Source organism: Cygnus atratus, chromosome 2 (genome assembly GCF_013377495.2).
Source record: "Cygnus atratus isolate AKBS03 ecotype Queensland, Australia chromosome 2, CAtr_DNAZoo_HiC_assembly, whole genome shotgun sequence".
NCBI lineage: Eukaryota > Metazoa > Chordata > Aves > Anseriformes > Anatidae > Cygnus > Cygnus atratus.
This window is the reverse complement of record NC_066363.1, coordinates 35,651,481-35,671,590: the sequence shown is the minus strand read 5'-3', so window position 1 is coordinate 35,671,590 and position 20,110 is coordinate 35,651,481. Positions and strand designations below refer to the sequence as shown.

The 20,110-nt window shown below is 39.8% G+C and overlaps 1 protein-coding gene across 2 annotated transcripts in view; it reads left to right on the top strand.

Annotated features, from left to right (window-relative positions):
• The first annotated feature begins 4,290 nt into the window (after positions 1-4,290).
• SKAP2 (src kinase associated phosphoprotein 2) overlaps positions 4,291-20,110 on the top strand; it is a 114,770-nt gene continuing 98,950 nt past the window's right edge. Inside the window, exons 1-4 of one of the 2 annotated variants that reach the window (XM_035556473.2) lie at positions 14,828-14,843; positions 16,692-16,717; positions 18,436-18,493; positions 19,223-19,366. Coding sequence is in view for 1 of the 2 variants with exons in the window: in XM_035556472.2 (XP_035412365.1) it covers positions 4,393-4,441; positions 14,738-14,843; positions 16,692-16,717 (181 nt within the window). In the remaining variant the exon portion in view is untranslated. Of the gene's footprint in view, positions 4,442-14,737; positions 14,844-16,691; positions 16,718-18,435; positions 18,494-19,222; positions 19,367-20,110 lie in introns of those variants that run through there. The other variant, XM_035556472.2, reaches the window with a different exon arrangement.

Below are 20,110 nucleotides of genomic sequence, written 5' to 3'. Positions count from 1 at the left end.
CTTACAACTCTTTGTCAGCTGGTTGTCTCCATAACTTCATTCATTCTGAATGATGAACAGTGGAGGACTTTTTTTTTGTGGTACTTCGGGAGTTATCTTTGGCTTGCTTCCATAGGCTTTAGCAAGACAAAATGTCCACTGAAATCTTATACCTGTGCCAAAACTAACTTTCAGGATGTTCCATTTGAATCTACCCAGCTGGAAAATCACCTCAAAACAGGATCTTAGTGAAACTCTGAAGCTTATATCTGACGAGAGCTTTCTTAATAAAACTTTCTTTTAAAAAGAGATTGAACTTGTCCTTGACAGACTACAGAACTTTTTTTTTTTTATGTAATAAAATATTGGATAGTGTGTAATACTACCCAAACTAATGGATACTCAGGTAAAAAGAAATGTTTACACAAAAATGTTCCCTACAACAGGTAGTGTTTAGAAAACATTATTTAAAGTTATATTTATTATCCTATAGTTTTGATTCTATAAACACCAACCTTTCTTTGCAGAGATAATTGCTAGGCAAAGTTAGACACCGGTGGAATATATTAGACTACAAACAATTAAATTGTGTAGGGGAATCATTCTCAGTCTTTTCCGTGTCAGTACCTCTCTGTGATGTTCTAGCTGGAAGAACATGGAAAGAGAAAGGAATGACTTGTGTTTCTTGACGTGTTTCTAAGCCTGTTGGAAACTGCTGTCCTCAGGCTGACGTCTCAAAACATGTTAGGTTTACAGAAAGCAACATTTAGGGACAGACACTACTTCATAAACGGCAAATCACCTTCACCAGGAGAAGTTTATTGGTTTTGTAACACTGAACATATACAACGGTGACACCAAAGTCTTCAAATGATGTAGAAAAAAAGGTTGCTGTAGCAACTTTTCATCATGAAACTAAATAAAAAAACCAAGCACTTGGTGTTCAAAACTTCTACATTCTCACTGAGTACATTTTCAGTTCTATTTGTGATCATCACTGCAACCCATAAACTGAAGAGTGTGTTCAGCTCTTGCTCAATGGACTGAATTCAATGGGCTGGATTCTAAGTGCAAGACCATTTTTCCACATCTTAACAAAGTACAGCCAATGCAAGCCAACTGTGCACACAACACTTGAAAGCTTAAAAGACGTTTTTTTCTGTGTAAGATGCCTTTAAGAAGACAGCAAAATAGGAAGCTTTCATGGAGATGGGTGCTGAGTCAAAGAGGATACATGGAATTTTATCCAGTTGTTACACCAAATGTTAGCTTTTCTTTATGCTTCAAAGTTAATTTAGAAACTTATTCTCAAAACAAGTGCTGTGATGTCCTGGATGTATCTCTGACTGTGAGGAAATCATTTTAACTTGAGCAGCAGTAGCAAATCCTAACAAAACATTAATTATCTTTTGCCAGAGGGCAAAGAGTACAAAATATGTTTTTCTACTGTTAGAGACACCAGAGCTTTTCTTCAGTGCAGTGACCATGGCTAAAATGCATAAAGAGTTGCTATGTTTAGAGCACTGTCCTTCAATGACACAATTTTCTGATTTTTTTTTTAAACCCAGAACTTTCTGAGTTTCTTTGTAAAGAAAGTGCTTCTGTAAAGAAAGTCTCTGCTCCTTCCGTTTAACAACTATATATGCATGCCAGAAATCGTTGCCAGCCACTGTTTAATGTAATTAAATAATTAAAAAATATAAATATTCTGATTATTGACTAGCTATATTGTTTCAAATCTGCCAAAAGAAGACAGACAGCCAACAGGGGATGAACAGATGAGAATACTGAGTAGCCTCAACAAGCCTACTGCCTGCCTGTGTGAAACAGTCCAGGGTGCATTCACTGTAATCTGATTAATTTTCTATTAAAGGACATGCAGAGAACAAGCAGCAGCTGTACACGGGTCCCGTCTGCTTTTTAACCTAGAATTTAAGTTTTAAAAGCATGGCTGCAGAGAAGTGGAACATTTCATGGAAAAATGCCCCATTTCCCAGTACACTGGAGATGTCAGATGTCTTCAGCGGGGCAGGGTGGTGGTGATGTTGCTCCTGAATGAGAAACTTTCTTCTTTCTGCAGCTGTGTTACTACGGGCTCCCTGCAGATGAGATGGAGGCTGCTCCTCATGAACTCCGTTTTCATAGCTCTCCCCACACGGAAGGACAATAAACTTGTGTGCATTCCCTGTGGTGCCGCTACCCACACATCAAGAATCCCTGATCTATGCGCCTGATCAGGCGATGTAGTATGTCTGGTTTTGATGAGGCACAAGCTGTGGAATCCTCAGAAAACAGGCTGAAATGGCTCTGAAGCCAGACATGCTTCAATGAAGGAGTCTGTTTTGAATTATGCTTCCTATTAGCGGTAGATTTAAAAATTAGGGAACTAGGAGTAAATCTGGAACTCGACGAGGCTTAAAATAGGCCTGGGTCACAAATCTTGCTAGCTGTGTGATGGGCTGGTCTTCAGTGCAACAAGGAGGTCTTTAAGGAAACAAGTAGAAAAAACCAGGATGACTAGCGTGGGATGTGGGAAATAATAAAGGTAAGTTATTTCTTCTCATTTTATGTTCTGAAACCCAGGAAAAGCTCATATGAATGGTAAACATATGGAATAAATTATCAGGAAAAGTGATTTCAAAACAAGACTACAACAGAGTTCAAGTGACACCCTTGACTCATTTCTGGAACAGAAATGGATGGAGCCATAAAGTCAACATAAGAAAGCAGGATTAAGGTTAACCCGAAAAAGGGCAAGTAAATTAGACTGGAAGCCATTTTCCCGTTCCTTATGGCAGCTTCCCAAGACTGCACATCTGAAATGTGTAATTTAACATAAGCCCTAAGAGCCCTCACTGCCAACTACAGAAAATTAATCAACCATATTCTTGGAATGCCTAAGTAGTTGGTATTTATACAAATACAAAAAGGCAAGATCTACATATACACCTTCATGTTTATTTTGAAATTAAGAGAACTAACATAAAAATGATTGTGCAACATTATACAGGTCAGTTAGTTAACTGCTTGAGTTTCAGTCAAGATGGCCATAAAATCAGGTAATAAAGCTGCAATGCTTTGAAAATCCAGATGTATTTGAAACGAGTTGCTCTACGGAATTAAGAGAGATGAGAGGTCAGGAGAACAATACAATCTAACACCATATCTACACTGCAGACTTCTGCTGGCATAGCTACATCAGCCAAAGTATGAAACTGTTTAATACCTGACGGATACAGCTGTACTGCCAGCTGTGCCACAACTGTTAATGCAGTTATACTGGTGCAAAGGTGAAATTTCATAAATAGTACTTTACCGTGCTGTTTTTTCTACCCCGGTATGATACACAGATGTGCTAACATAACTGCAGCTCTAACACAAACAGTTCCTTTAGTAACAACAGAGATATAGCCAAAACCACCGAGGTCACAGAAGAACATGCTACTAGTTTGACTATTTCTACACTAAACATATTACATCACTTGCATGTTCCAAATACAGATGAGTAGCCATTTGCTGGCAAACACACCAAAACTGGCCCCGTGAGGAAAATAATCCCAAATCAGCCCAGCTGCGGTGCTCTGTGACAACAGCTCTCCCTACACACCTGAGCTGGTGGATACCAAGAGGCCGACCCCAGCCACTCGCCATCGCTCATTTCATTGCCTGCCCCACCTGTGCGTGTGATTCCCTCCTCCCAACCGCTGTCTTTATTACCCCAGCTGCTGCTGTTGTCCCCATTGCTGTCCCCAGGCCCCGAGGCTCAAAATGGCGGCAGGCCGTAAGGGGAGCAGGGCAGCCCGCGGGGCCCTGCCGGACACCGGGGACGGGATCATCTCCCTCATTCCCTCAGCAGCGCTGAGCGTTCCCACAGGCGGCCTGAGGCCCGCACCGTGCCCCGAGTGAGGGCTGAAAGGCCGTTTGGGAGAAATAGGACAAATCTTTATCCCTCTTCACACCCGCCGGGCCCAGGCCCGACGGGGTGAGGGCACGGAACCTCCTGCCCTCAGCTTGGGAAGCAGGGGGCAACCAACGGGCCAATCAGAGGGCGACTTCCGGGCATCTCGTCCAATCATCAACCTCCTGCGGGCTTCAGGGCGGAGGCGGGCAGAGGGCTAACGCCGGGCGCCATGCTTGTTTCTGGCAAGGAGCGACGTGCCCGCACGGCGCCCTTACGCAACATGTCCGCCAGCACAGGCGGGGGCGTTGCTACGGGGAACACCCGGCAGCGGGTCCACGGCCTCGGAGGGCGGGGCGAAACGAAGAGGGGGCGTGGCCACGCAGCGAGGCCCCGCCCCTCGGGGCAGGTGTGGGCGGGGCCTCCGCTTCCTGCCCATCGGGGCCGGGCGGGTGCCCGCGCCCCAGGCCAGCGGCTCCGCCCCGCCCGCGGGGTGTCCGCGCCCCTCCCGCAGCATGCAGGGCGCCGCCGCCATCCCCGGGGACGTCCGCGGCCTCCTGGCAGGTACGGACGGACCGACGGACGGAAGGAGGGAGGGAGGAGGGAGGAGGGCTGGCTTCCCGGGGGGCGGGCCGGCGGGCTGTGCCGGGAGCGGCACCGGCACCGGGAGCGGCACCGGCACCGGGAGCGGGGCGGCCCCCGGGGGGTGCTGCTGCACCCTCTTCGCACCGGGGATCGGCCCCGACGGCGCTGGGCGGTACCGGGAAGGGGAAGGGGAGGCACGGAGCTCCCTGCCCTGCTGTGCTGCGGAGCCCCCCGCTCACTTCCAGCTCCGTTTTTTAATTTTTTTTGGGGAAAAAAAAATATCCCTAAAAGTCTTGAAACTGCCCCGAAACGGTTCCGGTTTGAGCGGGAGAGGCTCCTTCCTTGTGACAACTTCTGTTTCTGCCGCAGGAACTTGCACAGTTGAGGTTAAGCCGCGCATGTTGACCGTGCCTTCAAAATCTTGTTCATAAGGCTGAGCACCTGCTGGGTCCAGGGGCTCCTCGCCTTTGGAAAGCGGTCATTTTTAAACACTTGGGTGGGCAGAATTAGTGCTTGAAATGCTTTGCTCTTACCTCTTAATCCCACCTTGAAAGCACTTCTGCCAACTCTCCCTAAGAGTTTCGGTAGCTGTTGTTCCCAAGCACGTTACTTGGAGATCATGCCACCTGTAGTAACGTCCGTAGGGAAGGCCACCAGCAGAAAAACGAAGCTTTCGATGATTTCTCATCATGGGATAGATTCTTAATAATAATAACAGAAAAGCCCTAGAGAGCTCTTCCAGCCCTCTGTGGTTTCCGTGGTGTTGCAGTGTCCTGGAGCTTGTGCTCACATGAAGTTTTTGTCTGGTTCAGAGCTACTTTCGCTGGGTGAAGTCGCTCCGGGAAACTCTTCTGGGGGAGGCTGATATGATGCAGACAGGATAATTTCAAACTTTTTCTTTTTTGTCATGGTGCCTCATCTATACAACTTGGCCTTCTCCTTGTCTTTTTCCAGTCCGCCATGGAAAAAGTGTTACAAAAGTTTGGTTTTGAAGCGAAACTGAGAAAACTGCTCTAAGCAGCCTGCTCTAAGGAACCTGCTTTGGCAGGGGGGTTGGACCCGATGATCTCTTGAGGTCCCTTCCAACCTCTTCAATTCTGCGATTCTGTGAAAACACCTATTTTCTCCCAAGAGGGATGTGTGTGTGTTCAGTCAGAGTCACTTGCTGTGATCAGCGGCCTAAGTTATGCCTAGGTATCTGGTGTTTGTACTCTAAGTACAGCTTTAGCTTTTCTGGAAAAAAAAGAGATGGGTTCATTAATGCCATCCATAATTGTGAATGGAATGATTTACCAATGATCTTTAAATCTTTTGTCATTATTATGGTAGCATAAATGCTACACAATATGTCTCTATAAGCATAACACTATTTTCGATTTAATTTACATTCACATGCAATTTTGGCTTGGGACTTGATGCAGAATGAGCTTAACACTTGTTAATTTTATGACGGTGAAATTATAGAGCAAACAGAAACCTAGCAGAGTGGAGATGGGGAAGTGAGGAACAAATAATAGTTTGTAACTTTTAAGCCCTACTTTAAGAATTATAGAACGGAAACAAATGTATGGATAATTATGGTTATGCAATGTAAAAATTCAATAACCTGATTCTGTTTTTCAAAAACAAAGACTGACTTTTGACAGTTAGTGTGTTAACACCCCCCATTAATTGTTACAAGTAAAGTTTCATGAAATTAGAGTAGTTCAAATGGTATGAGCAGTTCATTTGTGGCCACATTTAGGTTCTGGTAGTCTTTATTTATGTAGTGCCCTGCTGCTTTTTGCCTGAACTATTCACGTACTGAAGATGTATGGTAGTGGAGGAAGGAAGGGAGTTCTGTCATATCTTTGCTATTCATTAAGCATCCCTTATACAATACAAAGACTGCAGTGAATAGATAGTTACTCATTTCTGCATGCTCTTCTTCAAGGGTGCTTCTTAATGTATTATTTTAATGGCTCACAGGTATTGATTCAACACCTCTTTGAGATGAGAGAATATTGTTTTCCCGTCGGTAAAATTAGTGTAATAAACAAGATGTGATCTGGGGTCACAAAAATAATCAATGGTGGAACAGAAGTAGAATTCAGATTCATCTGCCTCCGTGCTGTGCTGGTTTCTCCAGAAAATAATGTCAGTTGGATGTCTCTATTCAGCGGCCATTATGAGTGCCTGGCACTTTTTCATATCAAGTTCTGTCGAGAACATGCAGTTGATGTCTAGTGTCAAGCACCTTTTTTTTAGCCCAATGTTCATAGAGCAGAGAGGCAGTGACAGATAGAAAATCTCATAAATACTGTGCTTTTTCCCCGTCTTAGGGCTTTTTGCCTGCTTTTCCCAACTTCAGCAACAAATGGAGTAGCGATCATATGGATTTCCTTATCCCTGCTTGGCCTTGATTGATTGTTGGAGAACTGTCCGCCCCCTATGCTGAACAAGTGGGGGTCCTACTGGAAAACATGCTAAGTGCTCCTGTAGTTAAACATGGTGATAAGGGGAATAAACACGCCAGGGGATGAATTAAAGTTGCACAGGAAGCTTTCTGACTCGTGAGTGCTTTACTTTGAACCCAAACAATATTGTATCTTCAACGCAAAAAGAAATTCTGTGACACATGCTGGCAGGGTCACTGTAGCTGCGTGTCAGTGGCGCTGAAATGTTCCAGGCAGAAGCACAGCTTGAGCTCAGGGCTAACCACATTAGTTGGAAGCAGGAGGAAGCTGTTTCTGTAAAGCTTAAGGGGAAAGGTCAGTGAGGCAATGGGCTTATTGCAGAGGATTGTTGGGATTTCACAATCCCGTCTTCTCTTCTCTGGCTTGCTTCAGTGGTGGGAGGGAAACACTGGAAGCAGAAACAGGGTCCTCTGGTCGCGAGTTGAACTTCTGGTGAGGGGAGAAAGTCATCTTGTTGCTCTCGTATCTCTTTACACCTGGGAGGTGTGCGGTAGTGTATCAAACTTCTTCATTCCCCACCTGCGTCTCTGCACCTTCCAGATGATGCTTGAGGTTTTGGGATTTAGTGAAGGAAGCCCAGTTCCACTGTGTTTTTTCTTCTTTTGAGAAGGTATCCTCTGTGTGTGTGTTCAGGATTTCTTTGTGGATGCTTGGCAGAGTGGGATGTTACTTGTTATATTTTTTTTCTTGCTGTCAAATTATGATTGGTTATGTTGGAGGCCCCTGCTCTTTTTTTTTTTTTTTCTCCTTACTTCTTGATGCACATTCTAAGCTTTGGCCTGTCCACAGCTGAGAAGGACTTCAGAGGCTGCTTTTTCCCCAGAGGCGTATTATTTCTTCTGTAACATAAATCAGACTGGTTGCTTCAGTCATCTAGATGGAAGAAAAAAATTAATTTTTCCATTTGTGGAGATTTAGTTGGAGGAGTTGAGAATGCTTTATTTTGTAAGTTTTTGGTGGCGTTGTGATCTTCAGATATATGTAGCATTTTTATCTTTTCCACTTATCTTCATGACATCCATGATTATAGTAAGGGTCTTTCTGATTTTTTTTCAGTTCTCCTTTTGCACTTTTCAGCGTTTCTAGTTTGAATTTCTGTTTTCATATATTAAAAGTTATATTTTTTTTTCATCAGGAAAATGGAATAAAACCCTTTTTCTAGTTCGTATAGAGATGGGAAAGTTCTATATCCATTTTCCTTGTTCTACAAAAAAAAAAAAAGAAAAATTCTGTTCTTGCCTTCGAGACTGTCTCCACTGAAACGTTATTCAGTTTGTTTAAATGCTTGGTTGTAGTATCCAAATTGCCTTATTTCATGATTCTGTGATTCTAAACTTTTCTCCAAATTAATATTTGTTTTGCCCACTTGTTTCATTGCACCCTGAAAACAGCATGCAGAAGGGTGCAAGGTGAGAAAACCATGAGATGGTAGATCCAGTGCATGAGTCAAGAAAGTTTACTTATGCTTACCTCTTATTTCTGAGCGCTACAGTAGTTATATTTACCCCTGATGCCCAGAAAACTAGCTGTCCTTATTGATCTCCTTGTCAGCTGTTGCTGGGCTTGCTCCTTATGTTCCTATCATAGGAAATACCACCTAGGTACAGCATAGCTCTTCTTCACTGGCTGGCTTGATTTTAAAATGATGCTCTCATTTAAAACTTTACTGTTCTATGTTTTAAAGTATCATTTTCCCATTTCCATGGCTTTAATGAGTGCTGGTTCTTGCTGCAGAATCCATCTTTAGACGATAAACCAGGGCGATTATAGACGTTTTCGAAGTAGATAAGTATTTACAGCTTTGGTAATATATATGTATTTCAATAGTAATGGAATAAGAATAGAAACAGTGAGGTGAAAAAATGCATGGAGGCATTCCTGGTAAGAAATAACCTCCAGTGATTTGAAACATAGTTCAATTGTCTCTGCCATAAATTTGAGAATAAGTGTCATATATGGGTGATAAAAATGGCATAGGCTATTTTTTATATACTCATTATTCACTTAGTTTGTCTTTTTCAATTAATGTGGAGTCTATCTTCCCCATCTGACTGGGTTTACATTTCTTTCATAATCATATGTCAACAAACCACAATAGATGCAGCATAATGTAGCATACAGTGTAAATCTTTAGGTTAATCCTTAACATTTTTTATTATAGTTCATTTGGAATCACTTTGTAACTTGATCATGATTTGTACTAGTATGGCTTTTTCATGATAAGCTTAATGTGTTACAGCTTGATCTTTTCTCACCTCTTTAATGTAAAGAGAGGATGCTCAGCTACCCAGTCAATGGAATTAGAATATAGTCCTTGATCGTGATTTCGTTTTTCTTTCACTTCTTAAAAGAGATGCCTTATCTGTTTACTTCTTCAGAGGAGTCTCAGTGGTTTTCGGGTACTTCTGCTTTCTAAATCATTAACAGAAATTTTTGAGCATTAATGTTTTTCAGTATTTTCGCTTTGTATGTGGCAACAAGGCAAGATACCCTTGCTTTTGGAGATCTAAGGTGCAACGGTTTGTAAAGGCAGTCCTTTCCAGAACTTTGTGCTAAAGGAGTGTTCACCTACTTGTTAGACTGGATCAATGTGATTATTTTTAAATATCTTAGTGTCAGCCACTTTTATTTTATATCTGTTTCTGTGTAGGTGTTTATGTAGGTATAGGTACGTATTTGTGTGTATATATGTTTAAAGATAGTTTAGGAAACTCTGGAGAGAGACTTTTGAATATAGTTGGGGAAGAAGGGGGGAGGGAGCAGAAGCAAAATCCTCAAATATTTCTTGATTTAAAAGGTGCCAGATTTATGTGCAGAGGGACAGGCAGTCACAGGTATTGCATGATAATTTGTCTTTGGGCCTGTTCTGTATTGACGAGTTGTACAAAAAGTTTGAAACCCAATGAATTAATTGCTTTCTAATGCTAGCCTACGTAAAGCTGAAAGAGAAGTGGCAGTCTGTTTGATGTTGGTCACCTTTGAAAAGTGTCTGTGCACAAATGTGCCTAGCTTGCAGCTACCTTCAGAAATGTGCTGGCTGGCCTTCCAAAATTCCCTGGCTTGCAGCCAGCTCCTGGCTCTCGCAATCCGTAGCGTGGAGGAGAGAGATGGGAAAGGGCTGGTGGTGGATTGGTGGGCTGACCTGCCGTTGCCTCCTGGTGTGACTGGCAGCACATCCACCAGGTGACATGGTGCAAGTGTCCCTTGTCATATGATGGCGGTGTGTCCAGGCCTGAAACGGGAGTCAGTCGGCATTCTTATTAGGTCGCGTAAAGGGAGCTGGCTGCCTTCCCTGCCCCATAAGTGGAAACGCACCTATCTCATCATTCTGTCATTTGAATGGCATGAGCTCATCAGGTGGCGAAGAGGTGACTAACGTTTTGGTTATCTGCAGAAGGAGGGGAGAAAGGAAGGCCCAGGCCATGGTGTTTGCCTCTGTGAGAGCCTGTTGGGTCCAGCTCAACACACAGACTAGGTCGTTCTGTCCTGTGTATGCTTGTCTATTAAGTGCAACTGGTAATCATTGGATTAAGCGCTGTCAACAGCAAAGTACTGTGAGTTATGATTAATACTCTTAAATGCAGCACTTGCTTTGGGCTAAAAACCTACAATATTCTTGAAAGCATCCGTGTGTGTAGTTTCCGTCTCTATTAAAGAAAATAGCCCCTAAGACTTGAAAAGGTGGAAAACTTGTAGTGGTGTCTGCTTATAATTATTGAAGAAAGGAGAAGCACAAAATGTTTCAACAATGAAAATCAAAAACAATTTTAACTTTTTTCCTCCTGAAAGGAATGCAGATGGAAACAAAATTAAACTGGCCGTTCAGCTTTTCCCAGTTGTCTGAAATGGCAATTAGGCCTTGAGCTACACGAGGCGGCCGAATCGGACAAAGCTCTACTGTAGTGTGACTTCTCAGCTCTATCAGCTTGCAACCTGTATTGACAGAGCAATTTGTGAGGGGATCTTATCAACTGGATCTTTCAGCCCCGTGTCTGTTGTTCGTTTCTGTAGGCAAATAATTTCTCGGGGGTATGGTTCAGACGAAGGTGAATTCATGAGATTTAAGAAACAGAGAATAAGTACTGCAGTCAAGCAATCAGGCAGTTTAGCATGCAAGCTTAAGAAAGGTTGAGTAAGTTTTTAAGGTTTATTTCTCTTTGAAATTCTGGTATTTTCAGTGGAAGTAGTCAACTGAGTAGCTGAGTCTCTGTGGTGGTAGACCTCTGTCTGCAGCGTGTGATTCTAAATAGCTGCTCACTTTGTTAGAAACAAGGGATGGAAATATGGAAATGCATCATTTGTTTCATGTGTTTTTGGAAACTGGTGAGTAAAAGTTCGTTTAAATCAGGAACTGGTTCGAAGAGGTTTTCTTCTTGCTGTTTATCTTTTCATTTTTTTAAATTCATGGATGGGCCAAATGCTACTGAAGCATAAAGGATTTACACTCAGATGCTTGTGACTGGTACCTGACCCTACTAATGCATCTCGGCATTAAACTGTCAGAGAAGAGATCAAGTATTGGATCATCCTGGAGAAGGAAGAGCAAATTAGTGACTAGAATAGTGGTGAGAAATAGGTAAATTTTGTATCTTCTGTATGAAGTTCTGCCTGAAATTGACTGTGTGAGACTTGCATCTCTCGTACCAAAGGCCCGAGTCTCATTCTAAGGTAAGTTTGAGGAATGTCGTAGGAATTGAGTCGTCGTTCCCTTATGTTAAGCCAGCGATGAAGCTTTTGCTAGTTGTTCCTTTCATACTCTTCCATGGTGTAGAAGTACAGGTAGTGAAGTAATGATCATAACTTAGATTTTCTTGCTTCTTGTCCAGAGGAACTTAGGATAAGTGACTCATTTCATGTGTATCTGGCACATCATGAATGGATTTACAGCGCTAGATCAGAAGATGGTTTGAGGAAGACACATATCATCTGTGTAATTGTCAGTAGTTAAGAAAATGTATGATATAGTAATGTGGTATTTGCAAGTATATTACTTCTTTGGCATCCTGTTAAAGATCATGCATACATCAGGTCTGTGTTCATATTTTGGGACTGTGATGAAGCAAGCCATACTCTTTCTCTGAATACATGTAAGAGGCAGTATTCCATGATGAATATAGAGTATTCTGTTTGTGGCTACCTGAGCTCATAGAACTTGTTTTAGTCTCACAGGAGAGGGAAGACATCCCAGGGATGTCTTCTTGGTAAGTGCTTCTTGTAGAAACAACAAACTTGTCAGGAGCTTGTGTGTGCTTACTGTCTTTCTGTCTCTCCCCCACCTCGCTTTTCATCTCCCTCTCCTCCACCTCATTGTCTACTTTTACTGAGAATAGATGGAGCATCTACTTCTGCCCTGTACCTCCATGGTTAAAAATGCTGAATTATTTCTGCTTTTGAAGTCCAAGCTTTTCAAGAAAAGAACAGGTTCTGTCAGTAATGTAGTTAGTCAGATTTTTCATATCTACAGTGCATTCTAAGCCAGAAATGATAATAAACTTGGTTTCTCTTCCCCACCCTACTCTTAATTGTGTTACCTCAACATCAGTGATTAAAGGAAGCTTTGACAGTCAGTCAAAACCTGAGATGACATAATTCTCAGCTGGGTTTTGAGCTCTTCCAAGAAGTAATGAAGCCCACTGAGTTTACATGAAAACTTCTGATGCAAAGTTTGGTGACTTAATGTTTGAAGATTATCGTGTAATCATTGCTCTTTATTTATAAACCTACCTGATTACTCAAAACTTTCACATTGTTGCTGTAGTAGAACGTAGAAGTGGCTATCCACTTCGTGAAATAAATATGTAAAAGTGTGAAGAAACCAATATTTAATCAGCATGTCCCTTCGAGACTGCAAGGTTGGTCTTTACTGGAAAATCCTGTTTGGTATCATTGAGGAAAAACTGTTGGCAGTTCTGGTTTTTGCCCTCAGAAAGTAGCAGGTCTTTTGACCCAAGGGAGGCTTTGTGGACAGTCATTGTTTTGGGACTGTGTGGGCCTTTCCTTGCTCCCTTGATCGGAAATTACAATAGTTGGGATTTATGAAGATGTATAGGCTTTCTGTGTGTTAGGACAAGATGTTTCCATGTATGCTTGGCTTACAGCATCGAGGCCGTTGGCGTGTGAGTCTGGAGGATTCATTAATAGACACGTTAAGTGCCTTTCCTTCTGTCCTTTTACAGAAGGAATCATATAGAACTGATTTTTTTTTTTTCCCGTGCCTTGGGGACTGCTCTGAGAAATGTGATGGAGAAGGTCCTCCTTCCCTCTTATGGGAAGGGGGAATAATATCATTATTCAGAACTCTAAAAATGCTTTAAAAATGCAGATTTTACCATATTTTGTGAAGATGGCAAGCCCGTGTAAATAATCTGGTAAATTATTTGAATTACATGAAAGAATTACATCTTTGTAATGGTATGCTAGCGTTCTCAAAGAGTAACTTTTGACTTGCTTTCTTGCAACTGACAAGATGAAGAGTGACACGTTTCTGTGGAATTTCTGGTTTGTAGAGAAAAAAGCAGGCAATTAAAGCTTTCAGCTAGGGAACCTGAAGTAAATATTCACTTAACATTGTTTTAAAGGGTAATTTTTGCATGTGAATATTTGAGTACTTAATTGGCTGGTTTTGTATTTTCATTATGAAAGTGAAATTTCATTCCATTGATGGGATGAAAATAGGATATGAAAATGATGAAAGTATCTTTTCATCATTTCAAAAAAGATGAAAGTATCTTTTCATCTGATTTGAAAAGACACAGAATAAATCAGTACTATTGATATCTACATGTACGTACACAGGTTGTGCCAAAGTGTGGGTGGGGGACACCTGCTGGGGATGGTCGTGACTCAGGTACACTTTCCCTTCTTGAATGAACGGGTGTTATCCCATACAGCTGAGAATATTAAGTTAACAAGCAAGATTTTTTTTTCTGTAGTTCTGGTTTTCAATTCTTAGGATAGTTGATTGGTAATCACAAGAAGTTTTTATAGTGAATTTAGGCAATTATTTTTGTTAACCAAGAAAATATACTACTGGAGGACTTGCTCTCACCAAAATTATTAAGTCAATGCACTGTTTTTGTACTGTGCAATGGATATGTACTATATTACAAAGAACCACAATAACTTTTATGGAATGCTTTGATTCTATATGACTGTATAAATATATCTTCTGTATAAGAATAAAAAAATATAATGCAGGTTAGAATTTTAGTTTGTGATTTTACAAGTGCATATATGCTTAACTTCAAGTACATGTTTGGTCTTGACTAATTCAATGTGGTTATCTTCATGGCTACTTAATTGTTTGCAGGATTAAGGCTTTGGGTATGAACTTTTAGTCGCATAGGGAGTTCAGAGGCAAAGTGAGAACGTTTGAAAATACTGGAACCAGTAAGTGACCTATATTTGCAGCCAGGTAGGCATTACTGCTGAAATAGTGAATTACTCAACCGCTTTTGTACTTTGATCTTCTGAAATAACATGGCAGTAATACCTGCATAAAGGCTATTTCCATGTTTTAGCTTTATCCCTTACTTTAGATGATGGAAAATAATTGTTACAGTACTGCAATTTATTAGGACATACTTGGCGTAATTAGGTGAGCAAGAATCAAATGTCACCATAGGATTTGCTGTGCTAAGCATAAGTAGATCAGAGCACAAATGTATCCCATTTTGAATCTGAAATGTCTGCTAGCTATGCTGTGTGTAGGCCTGAAAATAATTTTCTTAGTTTCTTCATAGTAGTATCTGGACAAACTCATTATAGCAGAGTATGTCTTATTTGAGGTGTACATTTTTTTCTTTGTTTTCTTATTTAGATGTCGACACGTTTATTTCTCAAACCCTAAAAGGAGAAAATCTGTCCAAGAAAGCAAAAGAAAAAAAGGATGTTCTTCTTAAGAAGATAAAAGAGGTTAAGGCAAGGTAAGTGAGCTTTATGGCTTAAGTATGTTAATATATTGTAATGTAACTTACTGATAATTTAGTTGTGTTTTTTTTTTAACAGTCTTTTAATAAGCATTAGCAACATTAATAATCTGTTTAGATCTTGATTTCATCAGGTAATCTGTATGGGTTTACCTTTGTATCTTTCATGAAGCTGCTAGGATTCAGTAAGAAAAGGGAGTGTAAAGATTTGTCCCATTTGAATTGCTGTAATATTCTGAATCCTGACGATAAAACTTGTTGCATAGAGCTTACTTTCACCTCTGCTTTGGTAAGACTCATTAAAGTACAAGAAAGAAAATGCATTAAAAATATGAATAAGCTTCTTATTGCCATCCTCAGCTGGTGTAAAACAGTAATTCAATGCTGAGTTTGCTTTACTGTATAGTCTGCCCTTTAGTTCTTTGTAGTAGAAAATTGAAACATAACTGGAAGCTGTAGTTAGTTTCAGCAATGTTACAACAGTGAAATGCTGGGGCAGGCCAAGCAGATGTGTGTAGTTATTTAAAAATCAACTGAACAAACAACAACAAATCAGCTGTGATTTGAGACTCAGTTCTATTGTGATTTACTGTTAGTAAAAACTATTTGTTTAAAGATATTTGGCTATAGTTTTATATGTGCTACAAAATATTCTTTGCAAAAATTATTTTCTTATAACTCTAGACAACTAAAACATAATCTAGTACTTGCTATTCCTTTCCCATTGTCATTTCTTAAGTGTCCTTCTACTGATTGCTCCTGTTGGATACCTCCTAAGCTTTGCTTTGATGGTGTGCTCTTGCATCTGTGGCAACTTGTTTACAGTTTCAAAGACAGCACGATCATCTGGCAAGGGCATCATTCTTAGTGTCATAAACTGGGGGAAGACTTGAGATGTGTCCAAAAATCTTGTAATTGAAAACTTTTGTGCATTTCATTCAGGCTGTAAATGCTTAACCGTCTGCATTTCTCAATCTCTTGTCCCCAGACCTTTCCTTTCTCTCCTTCTCATTACTTGTAGGCATCTCCTTACTGACTAGCCTGTTACGTGCACTACTGGTTATTGTCCATAAAGATGATTTTGGCAGCTGCATTTTGTTTGCCAGTCATTTCTGGTGAAATCTTCTTTTCACACAATCTCTAGTCAGTACATGCTTCTTGAGTAGCCATTTTACATAATTCTGCCATGATTATTTATCTTCATACATCAAAGTGTATCCAAAGATTTTTTTTTTTCTGAAGAAACAGTATTTTTTCCCTGTGGGCTGATAGATATTTTTTTAGGCATTACATAGACATCTTTGTATTTGAAAATGCTTTTATATTCAAGCATGCATCAACTTTTAAATATATAGTTAATTATTAACACTTTTCTTTGGATTTGATAATATAGTGCAACTAAAACTACAACTTGTGGATTTTTTTCCTGCTGACCTACTGTGTTATTGGGTATGTTTAATGGCTTTTACTTGCAACAATTTTTGAAATAATTTTAGTAAACCTTTTAAATGTTAGTATAAAGATGCTTTTGTATGTTAAGATATCTGAGTTAGACGTGTATACCTCGAACAGACTGCCCTATCTGTGTTCATTTTTTGTTCGAGTCTTCTGTAAAAGGACTGGGGATTCTTTCAGCTGCAAAGGCAAAATGAAATCTAGTTAAATATTTTAGCCAAAAATAAAAATTAAGGAAAACTAGCAGCACTATGTTTCAATCACAGAAGTAGTTGAAAGCTAGGAATTGTTTTATGCTCTGTTCTATTGCTACGGTTTTGCGTGTGTTGCATTATGTTTTTCTTTTTTTGCGTGTGTTGCATTATGTTTTTCTTTTTCTTCTTTCTGCAGTTACCCTCAAGAATTCCAGGATAAAGGTAAATGTCATGCATTTTTTTCCCCTGTAGCATATTTTTGCCCACTGACACTCAGTTGAACAATCAGAACACACTCTTTTTTCAAATGCTTAAGCATGCGTTGCTTGACTCTCCAGGCTGAGGCTGCTAGCTCCACCTGCTGAGGGAAATAGAAAAGAGCTTCCGAGTTTCAGCCTGTGCTGAGCCGTCACTCAGAGCTAGGTCCCGTTCCCTTCATTTAACTCATCTGAGAATGCTTATCGATGAAAAGATTAGAAAAATAGTTCGGAAATTAATATAAATGGAGCTTATGTTTGACTTAATTAGTAATAGCTTAGCATTGCGTAAGACCATGTCATGCATTTTTTTTTTTTCCAGAAGTGTTACGCAAAGTAGTCTGCTTAGGAGTTAAAATGGTAACAGAATAACTTATTTCAGCCTCTTTTCTCAACAGCGATCACAAAAGTCTTCAATTCCATAGTGATATTTCTTCAACTTTTTAATAGGCTCATCTAGTGGCAATATGATATTGGCTTTTGATTCACAGTGAATGAATGTTTTCATAATGCAGCAGGATCTCAGACCTTCAGTTGGAGAGGAGGCAATTTAGCGTGTTAGTAATGAAAACTGAAGTGTGGGTTATCTATTATCTTCTAGTGGAGTTAAAACAAAGCAGCAGAGTTCAGTTTAGAAAAGACTAAGGAGTTTGTTGCTACAGTGTTCTGTTCTGTAACTAAACCTGGGAGGGCTCTTATTTCCATGATGCTAATTCTTGAGGTCGTGACCTATAGCCTGTGGATGCTGGTATGAGGGTCACAGTGTGAGGTCAAAAAAAGCCTATGCAAAACTCCACGTCTTGCAGTGGTTGAGAAACTGTCCGTTTCTGTACCTGGAGGTTCAGATTTGTAGGCTATGTTGTGCCTCCTGATAAAGTGAAAATATGTAAGTCATATTCAGGCAAGTAACGTTACAACAAGGCACAACAAGTTCGTACATTTCTTATCACTGCTTAAGTCAAGTCATAGAAGTATAACAGTTCAACTGCATGAAAAAATACAACTTCCCAAAGATTGCCAAGATTTTGTAAATTAAACCTATGTGATTCTTTTAAAAATTATATTGAAATTGTTGCTGTTTTTTAATGTTGTATCTTAGCACTCTTACTGAAAAAACGTAGTTTCCCTCCTTCCGTCACTGTCCAGACTGAATTAAGGATGGAAAAGTTAAATGTTATTTTATTAAGAAAATGACTAATGTGAAAATAGGAGAGATGCTTATTTTGTTACAAATACAAAACTCCTGGAAAGCATGCTTTTGAAAAGTTAATATGTCTTGGTCTGCAACTCTCTAGTAAATTTGAGAATTGTCTGCAGAGAACAGTTTTTGATTACGGCTTTTTTTTAAAGTTCAAGGAAGTTCTAACCTATTTGCTTTCTTCATTGGCAATTTGATTCAGCATTTCTTTTGCAATTCACAATTTATTAATAAAAATAAGGTTTCATTATCTCCAGTAAAATGTGATTTAATTGATATAGTCTATAATTGTAGCTATAAAACTTGCTCTTATTTCTGTGAAAATTATATTCGATCTTATTCTTTTTATTAGAGTATATTTGCTTCTTAAGGAGGATATATTGTGTCTTTTATTTAATTCTCATGATCATCTCTTAGTTTCATCTCTCTGAAACTATGTACAGATGGTGAAGCTTGCAAATGCTGACATCTTAGTTTTCTTTCAGTATTTGTCAATAAAATGAGAGGGCTTTAAAGTTATACCACTGTCTTCTGCAAATAATGGTAAGTTTCTCCAAATCCATGTACATTTACATCCATGAGTATGAAAAATTTGTAAGAAATATGAGCCTGCACTTATTTGCAAAATATTTGTGGGAATGTGGTTCAGTGGTATGAAGTTGTCAGTGTAATCTCCAGAGATCAAGAAATGTATGCTAAACTTTATTTGGGTAGTGTCATTCTTACTTTAGGCCTGTACAAATTAGGCGTGACTTGTGTAGGTGTAGAACAAAGGACTCACATGGAGGTGAGCAGTCAAATTCTTTGCCAGCTACTGGTGTAACAAAGCAGAGGCAGCTGCTGAATGAGGTCAACTTTTGTGCACGTTCCTACCTACATGCACACCTAGATGTTTGAAAAATGGAGAAATTAATATTAAAAGCTGTGATGGTATCGATGGTCAGATGTCTTCCCCATTCCTCCTACCCTCTCCAGAGAAAGAAGAAATACTCCCAAAGTATGAGGTGATAAAGGAGAATATCCCTTAGGAAAAAAGGAGGGGTGGTAGAAGCAGAGATGTGGAGACCGTACTGAAAGGATCTAGGAATGAAAAAAACTACTGTGCACGTTTAACTCATTTGCCGTTCTTTGTTTTGTATTAGCAATTACTTAATTTTTTTAATGCAAATAGTAGTCTTTTTTGTAGCTGAAAGGAACGGTGCAGAATGATTCATACTATGTGCAGTATCATCATGCTGTATTAATTGCCACGTTATCTTGGCTCTTGTCAAGAATTCTGTGGGGTGTGACCTGTCGTCGTTCCAGAGGCATCTAGAAGAATGTTTTGAAGGCTGAAAGAAGTGGACTACGTTTTCAAAATTCTTATTTCCTAAATAACGTAAAGCAACTTGACTCTGGTCTCTCAAATAGCAGCTTGTAAGTTGTTCCACAAGCATGCTTCGTGGGCATCAGCTTGTCACTCCGCTTTGTTTCACCACTGCTTGTTCTTGAAGTTCCACTGGCTTTTGCGTGTAGCGACTAGCCTGTTTGTATAAGGTATTGTATGTGGGCTTTTGTTGTATGGGCTTTTGCCAATAGCATACAGAATCTTGCCTTCTATAAAGATAAGGCAAAGAGGTTTAAAATAAAGTAATAAAAATTTATTGAAGAGCCTGTGCATGAGTATAGTCAGGCTTCTTAAAACTGAAGTCATCTATATGCATATCTAACTTTCAGAAAGCGCCTCCATACTTCTTTGCAATCAACCTGATGAAATAGAGCACTTTCTTGCATCCTTGTCAAAAAAATAAAAGACTATTACTGACATGTTAGGTCAGGAAATATGCTGGCAAATGCATCTTCAGTGCCTATGTACTGAAAAATGAAGCTTTTTATGGGAAGTGTGAAAATCTAAGACATTAAATTCATAGTACAGGCAAATATTTGACTTGTGTTACCTAATGATACATTGACTTTTACAGTTAAGCAGGATTCTGATTTATAAAGCGGATTTGTTCTCATGACCAAAAAAGTATAATTATTATCCAAAATAGTGATATTTCCATAAACATTTTATTAAATTGTTAATTATTTTATTCTTAAATTAAGGAACTCACTTGAAACTTCTTTTGCTCTTAGATGCTTCTCACAATTTTTAAAAAAATTTGTAATATTTGACTC